This window comes from Tribolium madens, unplaced genomic scaffold, assembly GCF_015345945.1.
Source record: "Tribolium madens isolate multiple individuals breed KSU strain unplaced genomic scaffold, Tmad_KSU_1.1 Scaffold_20;HRSCAF=117;Tcas5.2_LG4, whole genome shotgun sequence".
Taxonomy (NCBI): Eukaryota; Metazoa; Arthropoda; class Insecta; order Coleoptera; family Tenebrionidae; genus Tribolium; species Tribolium madens.
In genome coordinates this window covers 5,998,613-6,017,136 of record NW_025400985.1, presented here as the reverse complement: position 1 = coordinate 6,017,136, position 18,524 = coordinate 5,998,613, and the positions used below count along the sequence as shown (strand labels likewise).

General features: G+C 31.0%; 1 protein-coding gene across 4 annotated transcripts in view; it reads left to right on the top strand.

Moving 5' to 3' along the window:
- LOC123004914 (connectin) overlaps positions 1-18,524 on the top strand; it is a 123,792-nt gene that overhangs the window by 67,015 nt on the left and 38,253 nt on the right. For 3 of the 4 annotated variants that reach the window (XM_044398442.1, XM_044398441.1, XM_044398443.1), the window contains 2 exons: positions 12,226-12,573; positions 12,636-13,093. In XM_044398442.1, coding sequence (XP_044254377.1) covers positions 12,237-12,573; positions 12,636-13,093 — 795 coding nt within the window. In that variant the 5' untranslated portion in view covers positions 12,226-12,236. Of the gene's footprint in view, positions 1-4,314; positions 4,338-12,225; positions 12,574-12,635; positions 13,094-18,524 lie in introns of those variants that run through there. The other variant, XM_044398444.1, reaches the window with a different exon arrangement.

The following is an 18,524-nucleotide window of genomic DNA, read 5'->3' as shown; positions in this document are numbered from 1 at the left end:
CGACGCCATTATGATCTTAAATTATTTAATATTYGTACAAGACGATCTGGTAAAATACCTTGTGTTTTACGATTTGGCAACTTCACGCACCGGTGTAAAGGAACAAGATAGAAACATAAAAKAAATGGTTAAGAACGTAAAATGAGGGGATTTATTGCCTAATACGGCAGTGCAGTTGTGTGACATTTATATTGTTACAAATCTCCACTGGGGCCATCAGATCTTGAGAAATAACTATCAAGTCTCTAGTGTCTATGTCATCGAGTCTCCGAGGAGAAAAGGTGTATACTTAGGTTGTGATAGAACTAATTTTCAAAAAATGTTACTCCAAAAAAAGCAATTGCTTTGAACCTTTACTCGAAATAGACTGTTGTATTCCCTAATTACAGTGGCATTTACAGTACGTAAACGTGCACCGACTATTTTTAATTAAAATTCTTCTATTTTCCCGAAATTTCCGCAAGTTTGGTATTGTGTTGTTATAATTAATTTTCCGGTGACATGGTGTCAGACTTGAAATGGACTTAAGAGTCGTGCATTAAATCATCGAATGTAATTTCATGTGCAAAGTATCGGAAAATAGGTAATTAAGTCTTTTTAGGGGATGTATGAGATATTTTTGCGCACTGCTGGATTGAAGACCCTAGAGGATTTTCCTGTCACCCGTAATACCGATCATTAAGAACGAGATTATTTGAATTTGATAAAACCCTGCTGAGTACTTGTAGTTTCCCCTATCCATTAGCCACCCTCGGTGCTACCCCATAAATTATTTAATAAAGGCGCATATGTCTCTACTGTTTAGTATGCTGATGTCTCGACCTTTTATCGAAAATGCGACACTAAAACCTTCACATTATTGCATCAATTTTTAAATGACACTTTGGTGACTTAAATGGAATATTGAATGGACTTTATTCAGTCGCGGTTGTTTCTAATTCTAATAAGTTGACTAATGTGAATCTCAGCAATCAATTAATTGCGAAACGCCAGCATAATTAAGATTAATGTCCTTCTGGAAACATTACTATGCAAGTTAATATCTGTAATCTTTATTCTGCCGTTATCAAATTCTGATAAGTCAAAAATCGAGCAGCTGCAGAGCAATTTGTAATTAATAGACGTATAATCAATCTTTGTTACATTTCTAGGTCACAAGAATAGAACGCCGAGATGAAAATTATTTAATCCGAAGAGTTAATTTTAGATCCTTTTTATCTCTACAAGATCCTTAAATTAGACAGGGCGCTCAGCCGAAACATTCTTTTTTTTTAAATTGAGTCGAAAGAAACATGTTTTTGTGGTTCTCATTAAATTCCAAAAAATAATGTTGACTTCACTATATATTTACTAAGGCAAACACAAGCATTTCTTGAGTCATTAATAAATGACATATCAAACTGAAAAATTGGGACACCTTTATGAAAGCTTATGTGTACCTACACAAAGTTCGTTTTTTTTTTCTTTATGCGTGTGGATCAATTAATTAATAATTCAAAAGACGTACCAAATTGCTATCTCTTTTCAACATTTGCAAACAGCTTTGTTGCTCTCTCGCTATACGTATTTGCGTAAGGTCGGTCACGCTATTTATCTCACTTTAACAAATGTGATTAAAATAACGCAGAGCTAGTGACGTACTTCAAAAGTGTGTTTTACCGTCACCTACGTCATTTGTAATTTAATTTTTAATGGGGAAAACTGTTTTGAGGCTAATATTTATACTCTCTATATCATCATAACATTCGTAATACAAGCCCTATAAAAATCCTAATGCCAGGGAGCTTTACTTTGTGACTTTAGTACCAAATTGTCAAATATTAAAAACAGTCGGAGGTAATGTCGTCTTTTTGATTCGCACTACCCCCACCAGCAATTTATAAAAAAATAAACTTTACAATGATACTACAACTTTAATTTGATTTATTCGTGAATCAAAATAAACTAATGGAATGATATGAACGCTAAAATTAATAATACTAATTTTATAGCAATACAAAGACAAATATATGATGCATCATCAGCACAAATCCAAAACACACTCATGCACTTATTTCGGTTAAATTATGTACTATAATTTTGGTAAAAACCGTTTTGTGATATTTTACGATAGGTATCTGCTTTTATGCATCATTTTTGAGAATTTTGTTCTTTATTGTGCTGGATGTTATTAATAAACAACTTGAAATTAATTTCATTAACAAAATTGCTCTGTTATGCAAAATTACAATGTTATTTTCTCGTTATTGTTTCAGAATTCATTATCATGATTAGTCTATTGATTAATCAAATACATAATTATAATGTCCATAGGAAATATAAAACAATGCACAATTTTCAAATTAAATTATTGTGTTTAAAAAAATGGGTCATAAATTTTTAAAGTGGCGAATTTTTATGAAATTTTCTAGACGTTGCAAACCGCTGTGGTAATGATGTTACAAAATGTAGTGCATTATTGGTAAGAGCAATATTATCCAGCCCGGGGTCATCGCCGGAGAAATTGATTTCCCCATCTATACTCAATATTTCAAGCTCTAAGCCGAAAAATTGCTAAAAGTTTAGAATAGAAATTGACTTGTTTGATTTTAAAATAGAGAAATTAGACCAGTGAATTTAATGAAGAGCAAGCAATTACATGTCAAATATTGTTTATTCACAATCATAAACTAATAATCAAATTACTTTGCATGTTAGAAAGTATGGCATTCAACTTCATTAGCAATTGTTATGAAATATACAGGTTAGGGTGGGAACTGGCCACTTGCCCATTGAACTGTCCTTTGGCATGATTTTAAAAAATAAATTTCTTATTGAGTTTTTGTTTTTTAAGAAATATGATTATGAATAAAATGTATACAAACCTTGCTAGTCGTTGCTTCATCGTACTTCGGCTTTTTATTGCGAAGCGACGCTTCGGGTTGGTATGTAATGGTATGTAATCTACTATTTTACATCCGCAAACGCTTGTTTAATTATTAAGTAATATGGTAAAAAAACTGAGTTAAAAATAGAGCACTTCATTGTTAGAATGTTTAATAAAAACACTCTAGATTTACTGAATATATGTTTATTTTAGAGAGGGAATTTAAGTGAATGTTGTCTTTATATCATTTAATGCTTATTAAAAAGACGAGGTGAAGTGATAATTAAATTATTACTTAAGTGTACAATTTAACATTCCGTTTGAACTAAAAATTTCCAACATTCTTTCATTTAAATCAAAAACTGGTTTTAAATATTTTTACGTCGCTATAATAGGTAGTTGTAAAACTTTATAGTCGAAATAATGTCTCGTTTACTATTTAATCAATGCTGTGCAGTTTATTTTGATATCTGATTTTTCAGAAAGCATGAAAGATTTAATGCACAACAAAATGTAAATCACAAAATTTATTACCGTGCTTGCTATTCACAATAATAATTACTTGACAGTAAACAATAATTTTACCTGTTTACAATTCGCGACCTATGTTACATTTTTATTACCTCCAAGTGATATTTCGTTATTTTACCGCACCTTTTTAATTTAATATATTTAGGGTGTTTCGTGTTACAGATTGGTATCAAACGTGTTAATTGTATTATCTTTAGGTCATAACAATGCAATATTAATTAAACTAATTTGAGTTAGATACAATTTTAAAAGAAATTGTGTTTCAGTGTTGGGAGTACCTAATACGCCAAAAGTGAACTAATCGAAGATTTAACAATTAGTTGCGAAAATGTAAAAAACCAATCAATTTTCAATTACAGTTTTGCAATTTGCTATTAATATTGTGATATTTCAAGTGTAGAACAAAAATAAAAACTGATTTGTAATTTGAAAAAACGTCCGATAGCTTGCTCATAAACAAAAATGAAGGGTGGTTTTAATTGAATTAAAAACTTAAATAGCATTTGCGAGTACTTATTAGTTAGTCAGAATTTATTAAATGCTAAAGTCTTTTATTTGGTTTCCAATCAATTCTCTATATGGTTTCAAACTCACTACATCTAATATTAATTTCCATTAGTTCTTGAATTTCACAGATTGGTTGCAACAAACTTTCAATTTAATTCCGTAAATGTAAATTTAGTTGAACAATAAACTTCTGTTTCAGTTTGTAATAATTTGTTAGTGTCTGTATAATGTCTAACACTGTCACTACGCAATTTACTTCTACAATTTAACTTTAAAATTAGAACCAGTCAGTGACGAAGCTTCTAATATTGTTTAAGAGAAATAAAATTTATTTCTAGTTGTTACTAATATTTACACCAGGCGCAATTTTATCTTGCCATTATTTCTGTACTCAGTTTTACACCTTTCATCACTTGTGACGCATCTAAATAAGGTAACAATTTATTATATTCAAAAAAATTTTACAATTATAATTATATTTGTCTGACGAACACAATGCTCTGCCAAAAATTCGCGAGGTGAAGCAATTTATCGGGTGTGTGTCGTGCTCCAGGAGATTTATCTGAATTTCGCCGCTATAATAATTATGGCCGGAATTTGTTCCGGAATTGTCTTTGACTAATGGCGCTGGCAATCATAAAGAACACAAAATATAAATCCTGACTACGCAGTGACAAGTATTTTATCAAAAAAAGGTAATTTAATCACGTGATAAGTGGATGATTTAAATTGGGCTTTTGAATTGTTTTTCTGCAAATACGATCAAATAAAACATACATTCCTTCCGGGCATGAAATAAGATTTCCTGGAGTTTCTAACTCGCAAACAGTTTCCGATGTCAAGATCATCACACACGTTTCCTTTCCTATATTTTCGATTACTTTCGTGTTAGCGCACTTCAAAACTCACCGATTTCCTAAATAACCCAGGTATCACGTTGTAAACAGGCAAATTACTGATGATAAGTAATTAAAATGGTAATGAATTTCTTTGTCATTAAATTTTGTCTCTTTCGGAATTTCATCAATTTCTTCTATCCCCTTATTGTTCAGATACTGTTTTTATCATCCCTGTACGACCCACATACTAAACTGGCGAAATTGCATTTGTCGGACAAAAAGTATCCTCATCGAAAAATTCTACAAATTTTTAATCGATCGCTCGAGCTGGCACTGATTTCCAATATAGGCTATGAGCACTGGTTATTAGCCCGGAGTTATTTATTCTTTCATTAAATGAACAAAGACTAACAAATTTATTCATCAAGAAAAATAATGTTGAACTGACAAAATAATTGCATGCTCAAGTCGAATTAAGTTCGATGTAATCGCTTTACTTCTTGTTCTTTATCCCCAAACTGTTTATCGGATGCTTTCCAACTTGGAGATAAAATTTCTAAGTACGCAGAATTTCTTCGTAAGTTTAAGAGTCAATTAACACCAATAGCTTTTAGAAGGTATACAGGCTAATAACGAGAATAATTAATTAAAAATGAAGCTTTTAAAGTCATGAAGATATTAAAAATGGAAAGTTATTAGGAATCTTTTTCTTTCAAATATCCTTCAGTTTTCTCGATTAAGAATAATTTTGATACTTTCTAAGTATTTTCCACTTAACTTCTCATTTGTTAATTGAATATTTTAATATAAAGTTATGCATCTGAAAGTTCTCACGTAACAGAATAAAAATAATATTTAACTTTAACGAGTTAAATTTTTTCATTTAAGCTTCGGAACATTCTATTTTTCGAAATCAAAATCATTCAATTGTGTTATGTGACTTCTAAAACCTACTACAATATTAACGAGTCGTTTGAATTTTTAATATTTTTTTTGTTTCACTAACAAAATGCAACTTAGATCAAATAAAACAGTTTTATGTTTCATTTCTCGTTTTTCATACATCTCATTTAACTTACTCCGCCTTTTATTTTAACCAAAGAAGTTAGTTACTCACAGCAACGTCAGGAATTAACTACATAATTTATTATAAAGTATTATGCAAAGAACTGAAAAAGTTTAAAGCAAGGCACGTCACGCAGACTATAGTATGTAATTGTCTTACGTTGAATGAATAAATTACAAGTTTTACATTTTCCACTGCTCATTTTCTACTGTATAATTTTTTACAAGTTAAGTTTATGAAATTTACTTTTTTTAAAAATTGAAAATTAGTTTAAACACGAGCCAACTCGCAGCAATAGTTTAATGAGGTTTTTCGTTTATATCAATCACACCATTTGTATAATTTTATTTATCCGCAAACTCACAAAATAACCCTTTTACGACTAAATGAGACAAGTAAATGTTTTACCTTTCAGCTATGGAGTAAAAATTCTATTTTTCCACTTAAAAGCATTTTTACTTTTAGCATGACATTTCTGTCATTATCAGCAATTTCTGGAGAGGTACATTGTAAATCATCAGCAAACGACATTTCGCACAACTAAATGCTCTAGTCATAATAAATACAATAATATAGTCATAAATAAATAATAAATAAATAAATCAAAAATAATCATAATAAATAAATAAATAATAATAAATGCAGTCATAAAATTTTAACACAAATTTGGATACTGAATTGACGTTTGTTAGATTTCATTGCAAAGCGTTCTGGTTCTGATTAAATATTTTGTTCATTTACTTTCTAATTATAGTGTTGTTCTTTACTCTCCATCTGAATACATTTGCGGTTAAAATAGTATATGTTATTTGGAGTAAAAGTGAGTTTTTGTGCCTCAGCTGCGATTAACAAAATAAACGTTCAGCTTTGCTACATAAACTATCACTTTTATATACTCCTAATAAAGTAATAAATTTTTAACAAATCAAATGTTCAGTTTGATTAGAATATTAAATGGGTTCAATTTAGAACAAAAATAGTTTCGACCAGCTGCGAGAGTTTCCTCCTTGTATGAACCTTATCTCCGAGTTTTATGGCTTCCGTTGTTCACCTTATTCCAACACCTGTGCATTCTCAGTCGTTTTCATTACTTGCAAATTCTTTCGAGAATTGTTTGCAATTATTGTAACAAATTGGATTAGGATGTGAAATGAGATAAAATATGGATAAGCGGTTTTGCCTAATTAGTTACATCCTTTCTGTTGATTATTATTATTAAACGAAAAGTCGTTTCTCCAAACGTCTACTTACTAATAATAATCTGATTAGGTAAAACAGCAATAAAGCCAATTTGCAAGGGTTCAGGAAAAGCAAAATAAAACTTTGATAAGATTAAGCTTGTTAACTGATTGGAAATCCGGAGTCATACTCGTACACAGCTTGCTCGTATAGCTTCAACTGGAGCAGTTGTTGATAAAATTAAAATTTTTAAAAATAAATTAATCATTACACAGAAGAAAGAAATTTGTTTCGGGATTTGTCGCGGTCTTTGAATACTGACGTGGCTTCGATTTGCCATCATCGTTTGTTTTTATGGACTATAGAACCGGACTAGGGAGACTCTAGCCCGACATCAATTAGCATTATTGATCGAGTTGGATCTAACAAAAATACATGTTCATTTTCTTAAGCGGTGGCATCAATCATATTCCGTGTCATTGGGAATTAGGTTTCATATGTTCATCGCGTATTGAATTCTTAACTGCTTTTTAATAATATAGAAGCCGGTCTAACGCTCGAATATTGTGGGAAAACGAGTCGATTATTGTTTTCCGTTCGATTTCACTCAACTGACCATTCGAATATAAAACACCGATAACAATGTGATAAAAGAAGACGAATAAAACACATAAAACTTTTTCCCGGAATTCGTTTACCCTACCATTTATTTCATGAAAAAAGTAGCCGGAGGTTTCATATTGAAACTCCCCCAGAGAATAAAATATGCATTTTGGCGAAGCTTTTCGTTTATATAATAGAACAAAGAAACCACAATATGGACAGAATTATTTTTTATCAAGTTTTAATAATTAATCTTTTTCATTACTGACAACAAAACTTTTGTAACTACTGATCGTACCGTCAAGTTAATAGCACAAAGCAACTAAAATATGAACTGAAAGCTTAATATTACCTAATGGAGCTTTCAGGATACTTATTACTAGAATATACTCCATATCAAGAGGCGTCTTTTTTCTCTGCTTTTTGTATCAAAATAACTTTGTTTCCCACATGACAAAGCTTTTCTATTTAGACTGGATAATCAAAAATGTATTTATTTATATATTTAAGTGAAAAAAATAGACGAACTTTATTATAAAAAATTCCGAGTCTTAGCATGTTTTTTCGCTTCGCTTCCATTATCTTCTTCTTTCTATATATGCACGTTTCGTCTCGTTTGGCTTATTTATTGTTGACCTAAAGTAATTCGACTCCGGTCGTCCTTCTTATTTTTTTCTCTCATTTTCTCAAATTTCTCATAACCTTCTGACATCGTCTAAATTTTAATTCAAGAATTCTTATTACCAACTTAAACCCATATTAAAACATACTTCATGACTTGCACGCTAGCTGAGATTAATAGATTTTTTACTATTATTATAAAATTTCCAGAATAACGACTTTAATTAAATTTTAATTACTGCTATCAGACTTGGCTATCGTACCCATTTTTGTTTACTTGGAAAACGTTTATTGTTATTTCTGCGCGTTTCTAGGTTTTAGATAGTCTTAAATAGAAATATAATCCTTTGCTTTGATTCTTCGTGCTCTGAAATTCGATTTTATAACTGATTTGGAAACGACTTAAAACGGATTTAGTATTTGCAGAGATGTTATCAAAAATCAAATTTGGGTGTGAAACTTACAAGAGAAATTCGATAACGCAAACTAATTTAGATAAGGTCTGCTTGCACTTATTACAAATCGAGTAAAAATTAAAAGTTGTTTAAAATACCCTCAAGACAATTAAAAGCAAAGAAGAAAGGATAACGTAAATCTTCTAAGTGTGTTTTTATAAAAAACAAAGAAAATTAATGTCAGTACACATTTTGAAAGTAATTTAATTTATTAAACATCGTAAAACGAAAAAAAATTTCTAGCAGCTTGTTTGGAGAATTAAAAAACATTTTTATAAAGTAATGATCTCATGAATGCTTGGAATTTTTATGATGCAAAGTTATTTAAACAAATATCATCATGTTGATTCCTATCTTTAGTTGTGTTTAATCCAAATTTCAAGTAGTGTAGCATGCATTTGCTTAATGAATAAATAGTAAAGCAAATATTAAAGTCATAACAATCTGATTGCAGTTTATATAGTAATGAAGTGAATAGAAGATATCATTTAAACTGGAATACTAACTAGTATTTATTTCTGATTTTTTTCCTGGAATAGAAGAATGAGTGAAAAATTGTTTTAAACAAATTTGATTATGTTTTGCTGATCACTCTGAAATAATAGAATATATACTCACCATCATTTAACCTGAAGGAGTATTATATTAACTAAATGAGAATCTCAATAAGTTAAATGTTTTAAGCGTGACTGAAGAGTTTCAAAATAATGGTAGAGTAAAGAAAAGCGAATCACTTTCTTAATTATTTGTTGATATAATTCATTACTGAAAAGCACGAAAGCTCTTCAAATAGCGATCTCCAACCTGTACTCCATAAACCCGGTAATTCGTTTACTTTTAAAGCTTTAATTCTCTCATAAAAGTATTGTGGAAAAACCTCGTGACAAAGGGAAAAGGTAAAAGCTTAGTTTTTGTACATTAAAAATTTGAAAACGCATTTCATTCAGTAATTAACTAATTAAGAACTAAACAAAAACGTTAAGCAATATGAAACTTTAATATGTACTCGTAGCAACAAATTTTAGATAAAAATAGTCTTGACAAATCTTTATCAACAATTACATTAACAAAATGTAAATATACTTATGAAGCGCGGAAAATTAGCATACGCAACTTTATTAGAAAAGTTGGTTTACGAAACTTATTACAAAATGTACTATTATGAAAATAACAAAAAAGAGATTAGAAAAAAAAATTAAATTTGTTACAGTGTAGTTCCTGATTTCAATTTAATAAACTCCTCGTTTACATTAAATTATTAAGCAAGACGGTTAACCTACTTTTTTCCAATGTAACTCCTACCTACAAAAATTGTAATTCATCATACTTGTCGTGAGATAAGTTTGATCACGTCAAACAAGAGTTTGCAAGATCAGACCTAACTCTACTTAACACAACTGTAGTTCAAAAGCGGATTTGTGCAATAATCCAAGGGCCACAGAACTCACCGATAAGGTGATGTAAAGTTCGGATTTAAGCGGGTCGTAAACGTGACCCATATTCGGCCAGCGTCCCCTCTAATTTTAAATAAGAAAGCTCAGTAAAGTCGTCATTTCTACTTTGATGCCATTAGAGAGCAACATCAAAGTAAAAACCTGTATGTAAATAATTAGCAGAGATGAAGTCTCAGTGGCAGTCCATATAATTTCCACACAAAGAGAAAACTCTAAATTGAATTGACCTCTAACGCCAGATTACTGTTGTGGATCCCTTCTAAGATGCAAATGCATGTATAATTAATTTCTGCTTTACGCATTGGAAAAGTTTCCAAAACGATAAAAAAGACAAATTAATCTCTTGTGACTTGAGCGTGGTGAAGTATAGCATATCACAAGTAAAATGTTGCCGTTTGTTGAGATTACACCCAAGAAATCTTGTGATTAATGTGAAATCGGTTCGGAAGCAGGGAAAATTTCTAATGTATGCGTTAATATTGTTTGTTCATGTGAAAATGCCATATGTCACGCATTTCCCGTGCACGGTGGCAGTTAAATAAGCTAAATATCATAATATCTAGGAAATTACAGACTCTTGTGAATTTAAAACATTACATTGTTTACATTGAAGGAAATGAATATAGCTTGTAACTGTGGTAATAAAGATTCTACCAGAGGGCAGGGAAAAATCAACCATGTTCCGGGATATTCATTAATATGAATATTTTACATAATTTTCAGTCAATGAGACTCCCGGAAATGCAAAACTTCTTTTAAATTACACACCGACATGTTTCCTAAGTACAACGTAATTTCATTCATAAATAAACATTTGCATATTAACTCAATCAATACTGTTTCATTTCTGATACATTTTTTCTAACAGTAATTATTATTTTATGACCACTTTTGTCCATTTCGTCTGCCACTGATGACCAGCCTTTAATTAAGGTAATTATTCCTGAAATATTTATATCCAGACACGACATCCCACAATTGTTGATAATTGTTCCTTAAATTAAGAAAATGATTCCAACTCGAATCATATTCCTAATGCACTAATATTTTTATAAAAACAGATTTATTTCAAACAAATAAATGTAGGTAAAGTCAGGCGCGTTTCGTGTTGTGGGAATCTACTTGATGTGATGTTTTCACTACTACTTTATGCATCAAATGTTTTATCAACAGAATTATCTGCTGCTGAAGTACATAAAGTGGCTTTTTACGCAATATGCAAGCAGGAATTTGTTTGTGAACACTGAGTTTGATTTTAAATAGAATTTTCGTTATTTTGTTCTTGGGTACAAATCTTTATTCCTTGCAAACTAACAAATTTTTGTAAAGAACAGAATTTTAAATTTAGTTTTAATCCAAAATTAGAAAAATTGATCAGCATTGTGAAAAATTATAATCGCATTTTTGGAATGAAAGACACACTAAAGTTATCATGATTTTAAATAATTGAAAACACTGCTTTAGGATGAAATTGAGACACGTAACCACAGATATAACAAATAAGACTTAATTAACCAATCGAATAATGTTATATTAAATTACATAATTTGAGAGATGGATAGGAAGTTAAATATGCCCACAAACTGGAAATATCTATATTTAATTTAGTCTTGAAGTGAAGCTAGTTCCACATTTATAGTAATTGCAGAATATGGAATTTCACCACTCGATGCAACTCTGATTTCAATCTAATTGTCTCTCTTGTGCAACAAAGTTTTCATTTAAAAATGATAATTCTGTTTCTATTTAATTATATTATTTACGTATACAAATTTTGAACCAAATTATTAACGCTACGTTTTGAATTTCGCCGAGAACAAAACATTTCCAAATAAAAAGTTCTAGTAATATTTCTCGTCACAGTTGGCCATTGTGTGCGAGCGAAAAGAAGTAAAAATTATTATTAGCATTCATTTCACAACAGCATTTCACTTAGTTCTAAATAAAAGCCGTTGTTTACGATTGCATTTTTATTTGAAAGTAAATTTCCCGTGTTTCTCCAATGCTCACTTTCGGTTGTAAAATACGATTATTAAAAGCACAAAGTCTATACAATAAACGTGAGACGACTGTATCGTATAATAAATAGTCTGTTTGGTTTCAGGTGTCGTCACCATGAGATGTTCCCAACGTCTGATATTATTGCTAATTGCAATGTCAGTTTGCATGGGTGCGACGTCGAACAGTTGGAAAAAAAAAGAGCGAAAGAGAGAAAAGGTGAAATCTCAAAGAGATGCAAATCTTTGCACAATGGAAGGAAACGCTGCCGCTTTGCATTGCGTTTGTGTGGGAGGGTCGCCCCCTGTCAACACGACAAGCGCCGAATGCTGGGTATTTACCGGAGTCTCCAAAGATCACAACATTTGGTCTTTATTTGCGACACAGCCGCATATTACCCAGCTAAAGTTCCTCGTCAGGCCACAAGGACAATTCACCTTTATTCCCACCAAAGGTACTTTTAATTTTAAAAATTGATTGTTAAAAAAATTGAAAATATTTTGATTGGTTTTGCAGGATTGCGCCACTTGAACCACCTCAAAGAGCTGCAGATAATGTACGCCAGCATAAACGAAATTCACCCGTACGCCTTTGCGAATAGTTCGTCTTTGAGGGAATTAACGCTGTCTAGGAACCAGATCGTGGTGCTTGATCACCACGCATTCGCGCATCTTACCAACTTAACGGAGCTCTTCTTGGAGGAGAACAGGATAGCCGAGATACGTAGAGACGTGTTCGTCGATTTACCACGCTTGCAGAAGCTTTACGCGGCTCACAACAATTTGAGTGTGATACAAGAAGGAGCATTTAGACATCTCGCTCATCTCTTAGAGCTAGAGTTGGACACGAATTATATAAGCGTGTTGACCAGAGACACGTTTACAGGACTCGGCGAGCTGAAAAGACTTGATCTCAGCTATAACAAAATCAGCATGCTCGGCGATCTCACTTTTTCCGAGTTGTGGGTTCTGGAGGTGAGATTTCATTTTTATTTTTTCGAGGGAACAAATGCGCTGTAACCACGTTAGACACGTCATTTTATTTTATAAACGGGGAGATGTATGCTTTGATTGCCGGACTGAGATTTACAATGAGTATGCAAATAAGTCTTAGTTTATGATCCGTGCAACACAAGTTTGGTCATTAAATTAGTAAATAGCGAGGTACGATGTATTTCTCAGACGCGGACATCCTATAATGCAAGCAGAGAAGTTATGCCACGTGGTGTTGCCGCTTTGGATGTGATATACTGCAACAAAAACATTTGGTGAGAATAATTTTTATGCCAATGCGCAAAAAGTAAATCCTCCTTTATAAAAATTGAGTATTTGTAAATATTTATCATTGGAAGTTATAGACACATTTTACAAACATTTTCAGTTTTATTCAATAGGTATTCTAAAATAATGATTACGTAGAATAATTACTGTAGTAAAATACTACAATTAAAACAAAAATAAATTTATTTAGCTACTTTGTAACAAACATGCTTTATTGATCTCACATCTTTGTTTTCTCTCGCGTTGATTAAAATTATATCAACTTACTATAAAATAATGTAAAAGTTGTTGACTCATATCATAATATAGATTCTTTCAAGCAAGTTTYTTGCAGTTCAWTCAATTATTGTGTTTCAACGAACTTCAAATGCTAGACAATGGCTACAATCTTTACTGCAAATCCACTCAAGAAGAAAACTCTCAAGAGTTTTGTCTTCAAAAATTTTATTTACGTAGAAATAAGATTAGTAAGAGTCACAGGCTTTTCTTTTGGTGTAATAATAAAACGATTTTATTAAAAAGTTAGTGTTGTTTGATAATATTAACACAGCATTAATTTAGCGTTCAAACTTTGTACAATAACTTTAACAAGTATTTACCGCAAGTGTTAAGTGCTTTATAATCTTAAAATCAAAAATGGTTTCAATCTACTTATAAGCTTAAGTTAGGAAGTTACCGATATTTATTTCAGACTTTATTTGTAAATGTTTTTAGAAGATTTCTGGCGCATCCACCATCTGACTGCATTGTACATACATTTTTATGTAAATTCGAGTACATTTTAAGAATGTATCCCAATTAAGTTATTTATAGAGTTGTTCGTTTAGTGGCCTATTATAAAAGTTTCTCTATTGTGAGGTGGTCATTTATGTTTCTATTGAAAACGAACCACAACTTTTAATAAAGCAGTCTAGAATACCATTCAAAAATTTTGATAGCCCAAACCAATATGAGCTTCCAACCATAAAAACTTGTTTCCCACTATATAGGATACATATTTTGTAATTAGTTAACTAATAGTTTTATAGTGAAAATCATTAATTATGATTTTATAATTTTGTCTGTTTATTATTATTTAAATATAAATCTAAATGATATACAATAATAATAACAAACGGCTTTTATTCAATTGTATTTTGCAATTCATTGATTAATTAAAAACTTTTAAAAGAGATTTTTTGAAAAATATTTTTTACGTCTAGATAGATAGCAAGATTGCAATTTAATACTTAATTTAATCACAGTGACTGGCATCGTGTCAGAATGCTTCATTATGATGATAAATTTTTATGCATTTTTGGCATTTGTCGTAAAACTCCTCGTTCAACATTAATTTCAATAATTTCTCTCTCAACMTTAATAAAAAMAATTGTCTGTTGTAACGGGCTAATAATAATTATTAGCGTTTTTGTTAAACGAGTAACGTGGGTCATTCGTGTTGGGTTAAATAAAGTAAATATGCGCATTTAGTCGACATACTTGAAATTCGAGTGCTAACTGGTAATATGCTGCAGAAATTGATTAAACTGTATTGCAGATGCGGAATATTTGAAATAGTTTGAAGCAAATGAGCGCTCTTTAATTAAAACTATCACTATAGTTACTGYTCAAATATTATTAATTAGAGCGTACTTTGAAAAACACATCATTAAATGCATGCGTGGATGGAATTCGATGAGTACTCTTTAGTCGGTAAAAATTTTGTCGACTCATTCATGTTCGAAATATGTAAGAGAAATTTTGATTTTAATTAACATTTGCGAATGTCGTAATTAGTTTATTATTCTACATAAAATTCAATGTGATGAATCTCTATTGGCAATTTTATGTATCCAGGAAAACATCTACTCTACTAAAGATCAAATGGGCTGTACTCAGTTTGAGACTTGACATAAAAAATTACAATAAAACATGTCTCGTTTTTTATTTTGTTCCCTTCAGAATGTGTAAACGCTTGACTTATTTCTCACTATTTGAAGTACATGCTATTGAAAACAAGGCAAATAAATATTTTATGACCAATTAATTAAAATGTAATCATTTGATGTGACATTACTAAACTACAAATGTTTCCATTAATTTTATTTCAAATGCTATTGCACTCTGAACTACAGTTTATGTCCCTTAATTGTGCGTTATCTAAAAACACTTTACCATACTCAAGATGAAGAAATAAAACAAAAGTTATAGACAAATGGGCATGAGAAAAATTGATGACTTGTATGTTTTATCGATAAATAGAGTCAGTTTTTTTTTAAATGGAAATGCCAAACAGTCTTAACGTTGGCATCACTAGTAAATTCATTCATGGTAATTTTAATAAAGGAAGTTGGCAGTTCCTGTTTTTTGAATTAATTTGAAAACAATGTCATTAAACGTCAACACAAAAAATCGTCTAAGAAAATTTAGAGACTAAACACCAAAAAAGGAACAAATTCGGTACCGCTAACAGTTTTTAGAAATATGGAAACGAATGGTTCGCAAGCAGAGAGTTAGAAAAAGGGCCCGTTAACATGTAGACGCAATTTGTAATGCAGGTTTGCTAAACATTCTCAATTTTTAGCAAGAAATTGACAAGAACACAAAATAAACATGAATGAAAAAGAACCTCGGAAAAAACGCAATTAAATTAGTGTCTTGTGCATCGTTTTTGAGGAACGAGTGGAAAAAGTAACAATTTTGAAACTAAAGCTGAGGAAGAATTTATAAAATGCATCAACTTTGAGCTCATTTCAATAAATTACACAAAATTTATTGCCAAATCATCATAATACCCACTTGTATCTAAATAACTTTTTTCTGTATATACATCCTTTTTCTTCAAAGTGTTTGTAGCAAGAATCTTATTTTTATCCACAACATTGTACTTACTTGCGGTGTGTTTCTGTCAAAATTATTAGCACTGAATTCTGTCTTTAGACTTTAGGTAATGATGTCTGTCCTCAGGTATTCAATTATAGTGCTTTCAAACAGCAAACCGGCACACAAGATTCATAAAAGTCAAAATTTTGACAACATCTCAATTTGAACACATAACCATAATTTTTTAACAAATTTTCTAGGGACAAAAACAAAGAGTAAACAAAATTTGTGGCTATGGAGACAAGCTGCTACCAATTTTTTCACCAAAATTTTGACTTGGTAATTTCCATTAAAAAAAAAAACAAACTTTATATATATTTTAGTTTTTAAATTAACTAAGTTGTGGTAAAAGCCGACAGAATGTATATGCAAGAATATAAACAAATTGCCTGATCGACGTTCTAAACTAGACGTTGTATTTATTAAGTGGCGTCGTTTGACGTTAGTGCCTTTGTTTGCAGAAGGGTCATGTTTCAGTAATTTTATCAAAACTCCCGCTATATCGTTGACCAAGTTAATTAAACGTTGATGCAAAAGCTGTGTACCTATATATCAGCTTTTCAAGTATATTCCTATACGAGCGTCAGCTGCAACTGCCAATTATTGCGGACTTTTCCGGTGTTCAATAAACCCAACACATGATTAAACTCGTTAAGAAACAAAATCGTCAGACGTATTTTTCTTTTCTTGTAAAAACTTAATTAAGAAAGTGTGCGCTAGTAGAAAATTGTCCGTGTGCACAAAAGAGAAGTTAAAGCAATCCTGAGATATTTCCCTCATGTTCAACAAAACAGCTCACCGGTCAATATGTGCAACACTAACCACGTTTAGTTTAATCTACTCTGAATATTAAGCCACCGATTAAAGTTATTGACTGCTTGCCTAATTAAAATTGCTTCGGATGAAATTACAAGGTATGACTATATTTTACTACCGAAAGAGCCACAACAGACGTCTCTTTTGCCGTCATGTGAATTTTAAATGACAATCACGGCAAAGCTGCGGTTTAAATTTATTGTTTTAGGTGACATAAACTGCTCTAACGAATTTTAATTTTAGCACTTTAATTTGATTAGCGGCTTTTATACAAGAACTTAATAGACTTTATCGGTAATTTTAGAGTAATTATGCAATGAATGAGTTCTTTTCTTTCTCATTGATCGGACCAAACAATACGACACTGTATTAAACAGCCTTAGTTCTGATAAATTTAACCAGTAATAATTACAACAAAATCTTGGCCAAATTTTTTGCCGCAATTTAATTATTTATTTGACAAGATTTATTCTGCGTTATTGTTACAAACACGAGAAGCAGCTAAACGAGCTTAGGTGGGCTAAAACTGCGGATTTTAAAAATCCTACTATTTTGAATTTTCCATTTTAAAACAATAAAAATAAAATACTGTTTACGTCAGTTTCACGTTTTTCTAACTGTAAAATTTTCAATTTCAAATTGAAAGACTTCAGTTTATATCGACGAACTGGGTCAGGAAAATTAGAAAGATGTTCTCTTTAAGCATTTCTATTTCCAAGTGATTTGCTAGCTTAGTTGTCAAAATAAAAGTTTTCAATAGAAGAAATCATAAAATCATAATTACGTCTAATATTTACGTTTATTATTTTTACTGTTTGATAGAAGGATAATTAGCTTGCTTTCAAACTACAAACTTGTTGATAAAAGGGCAAATCACAAAATAAAGTGTTGTCGAACAATAATCAGTGTTTTCCGGGAAAAACAGGAAAAGTTTTCTCACGATAAGACTAAGTAGAAATCTCTAATTGACTACCGTAGTAGAATTATAAACAGCTCAGTGACCACTAGCAGTGTAATTAAACAGAAGTTAGCCGGAAGGTCCCAACAGACAAGAACAGAGCTAAGAATATTTGTTCTCAATAATTTTGTAAGATAAAAATTTACTTGGGATAATTCAAAAATTTTATTTTAGAAGTTTTTTGACGAAAAATAGTAATAATTTATCACCCACTCCGTATTGAAATATTGATTTCATCTCAGTCATCTGAATAAATAGATGCGATAAAACTTTTGCAAAAAAATATAAACAAAAAACCCATTCCCTCTTTATGGCATGACATTCCGTCGATCCCCCAGCCCATTTTTCTTTTTCCTCGTCCCTTTAAAGCAGTGAAAACTTAGGAGATGCAGGCGGACACGCGTGCGAAATCGATCTGTTTGCCTAAACCTTTCAGGTGTAAATATTTAAATATTCAACTTGTGAATGTTGTCGAATAAACAACAATAT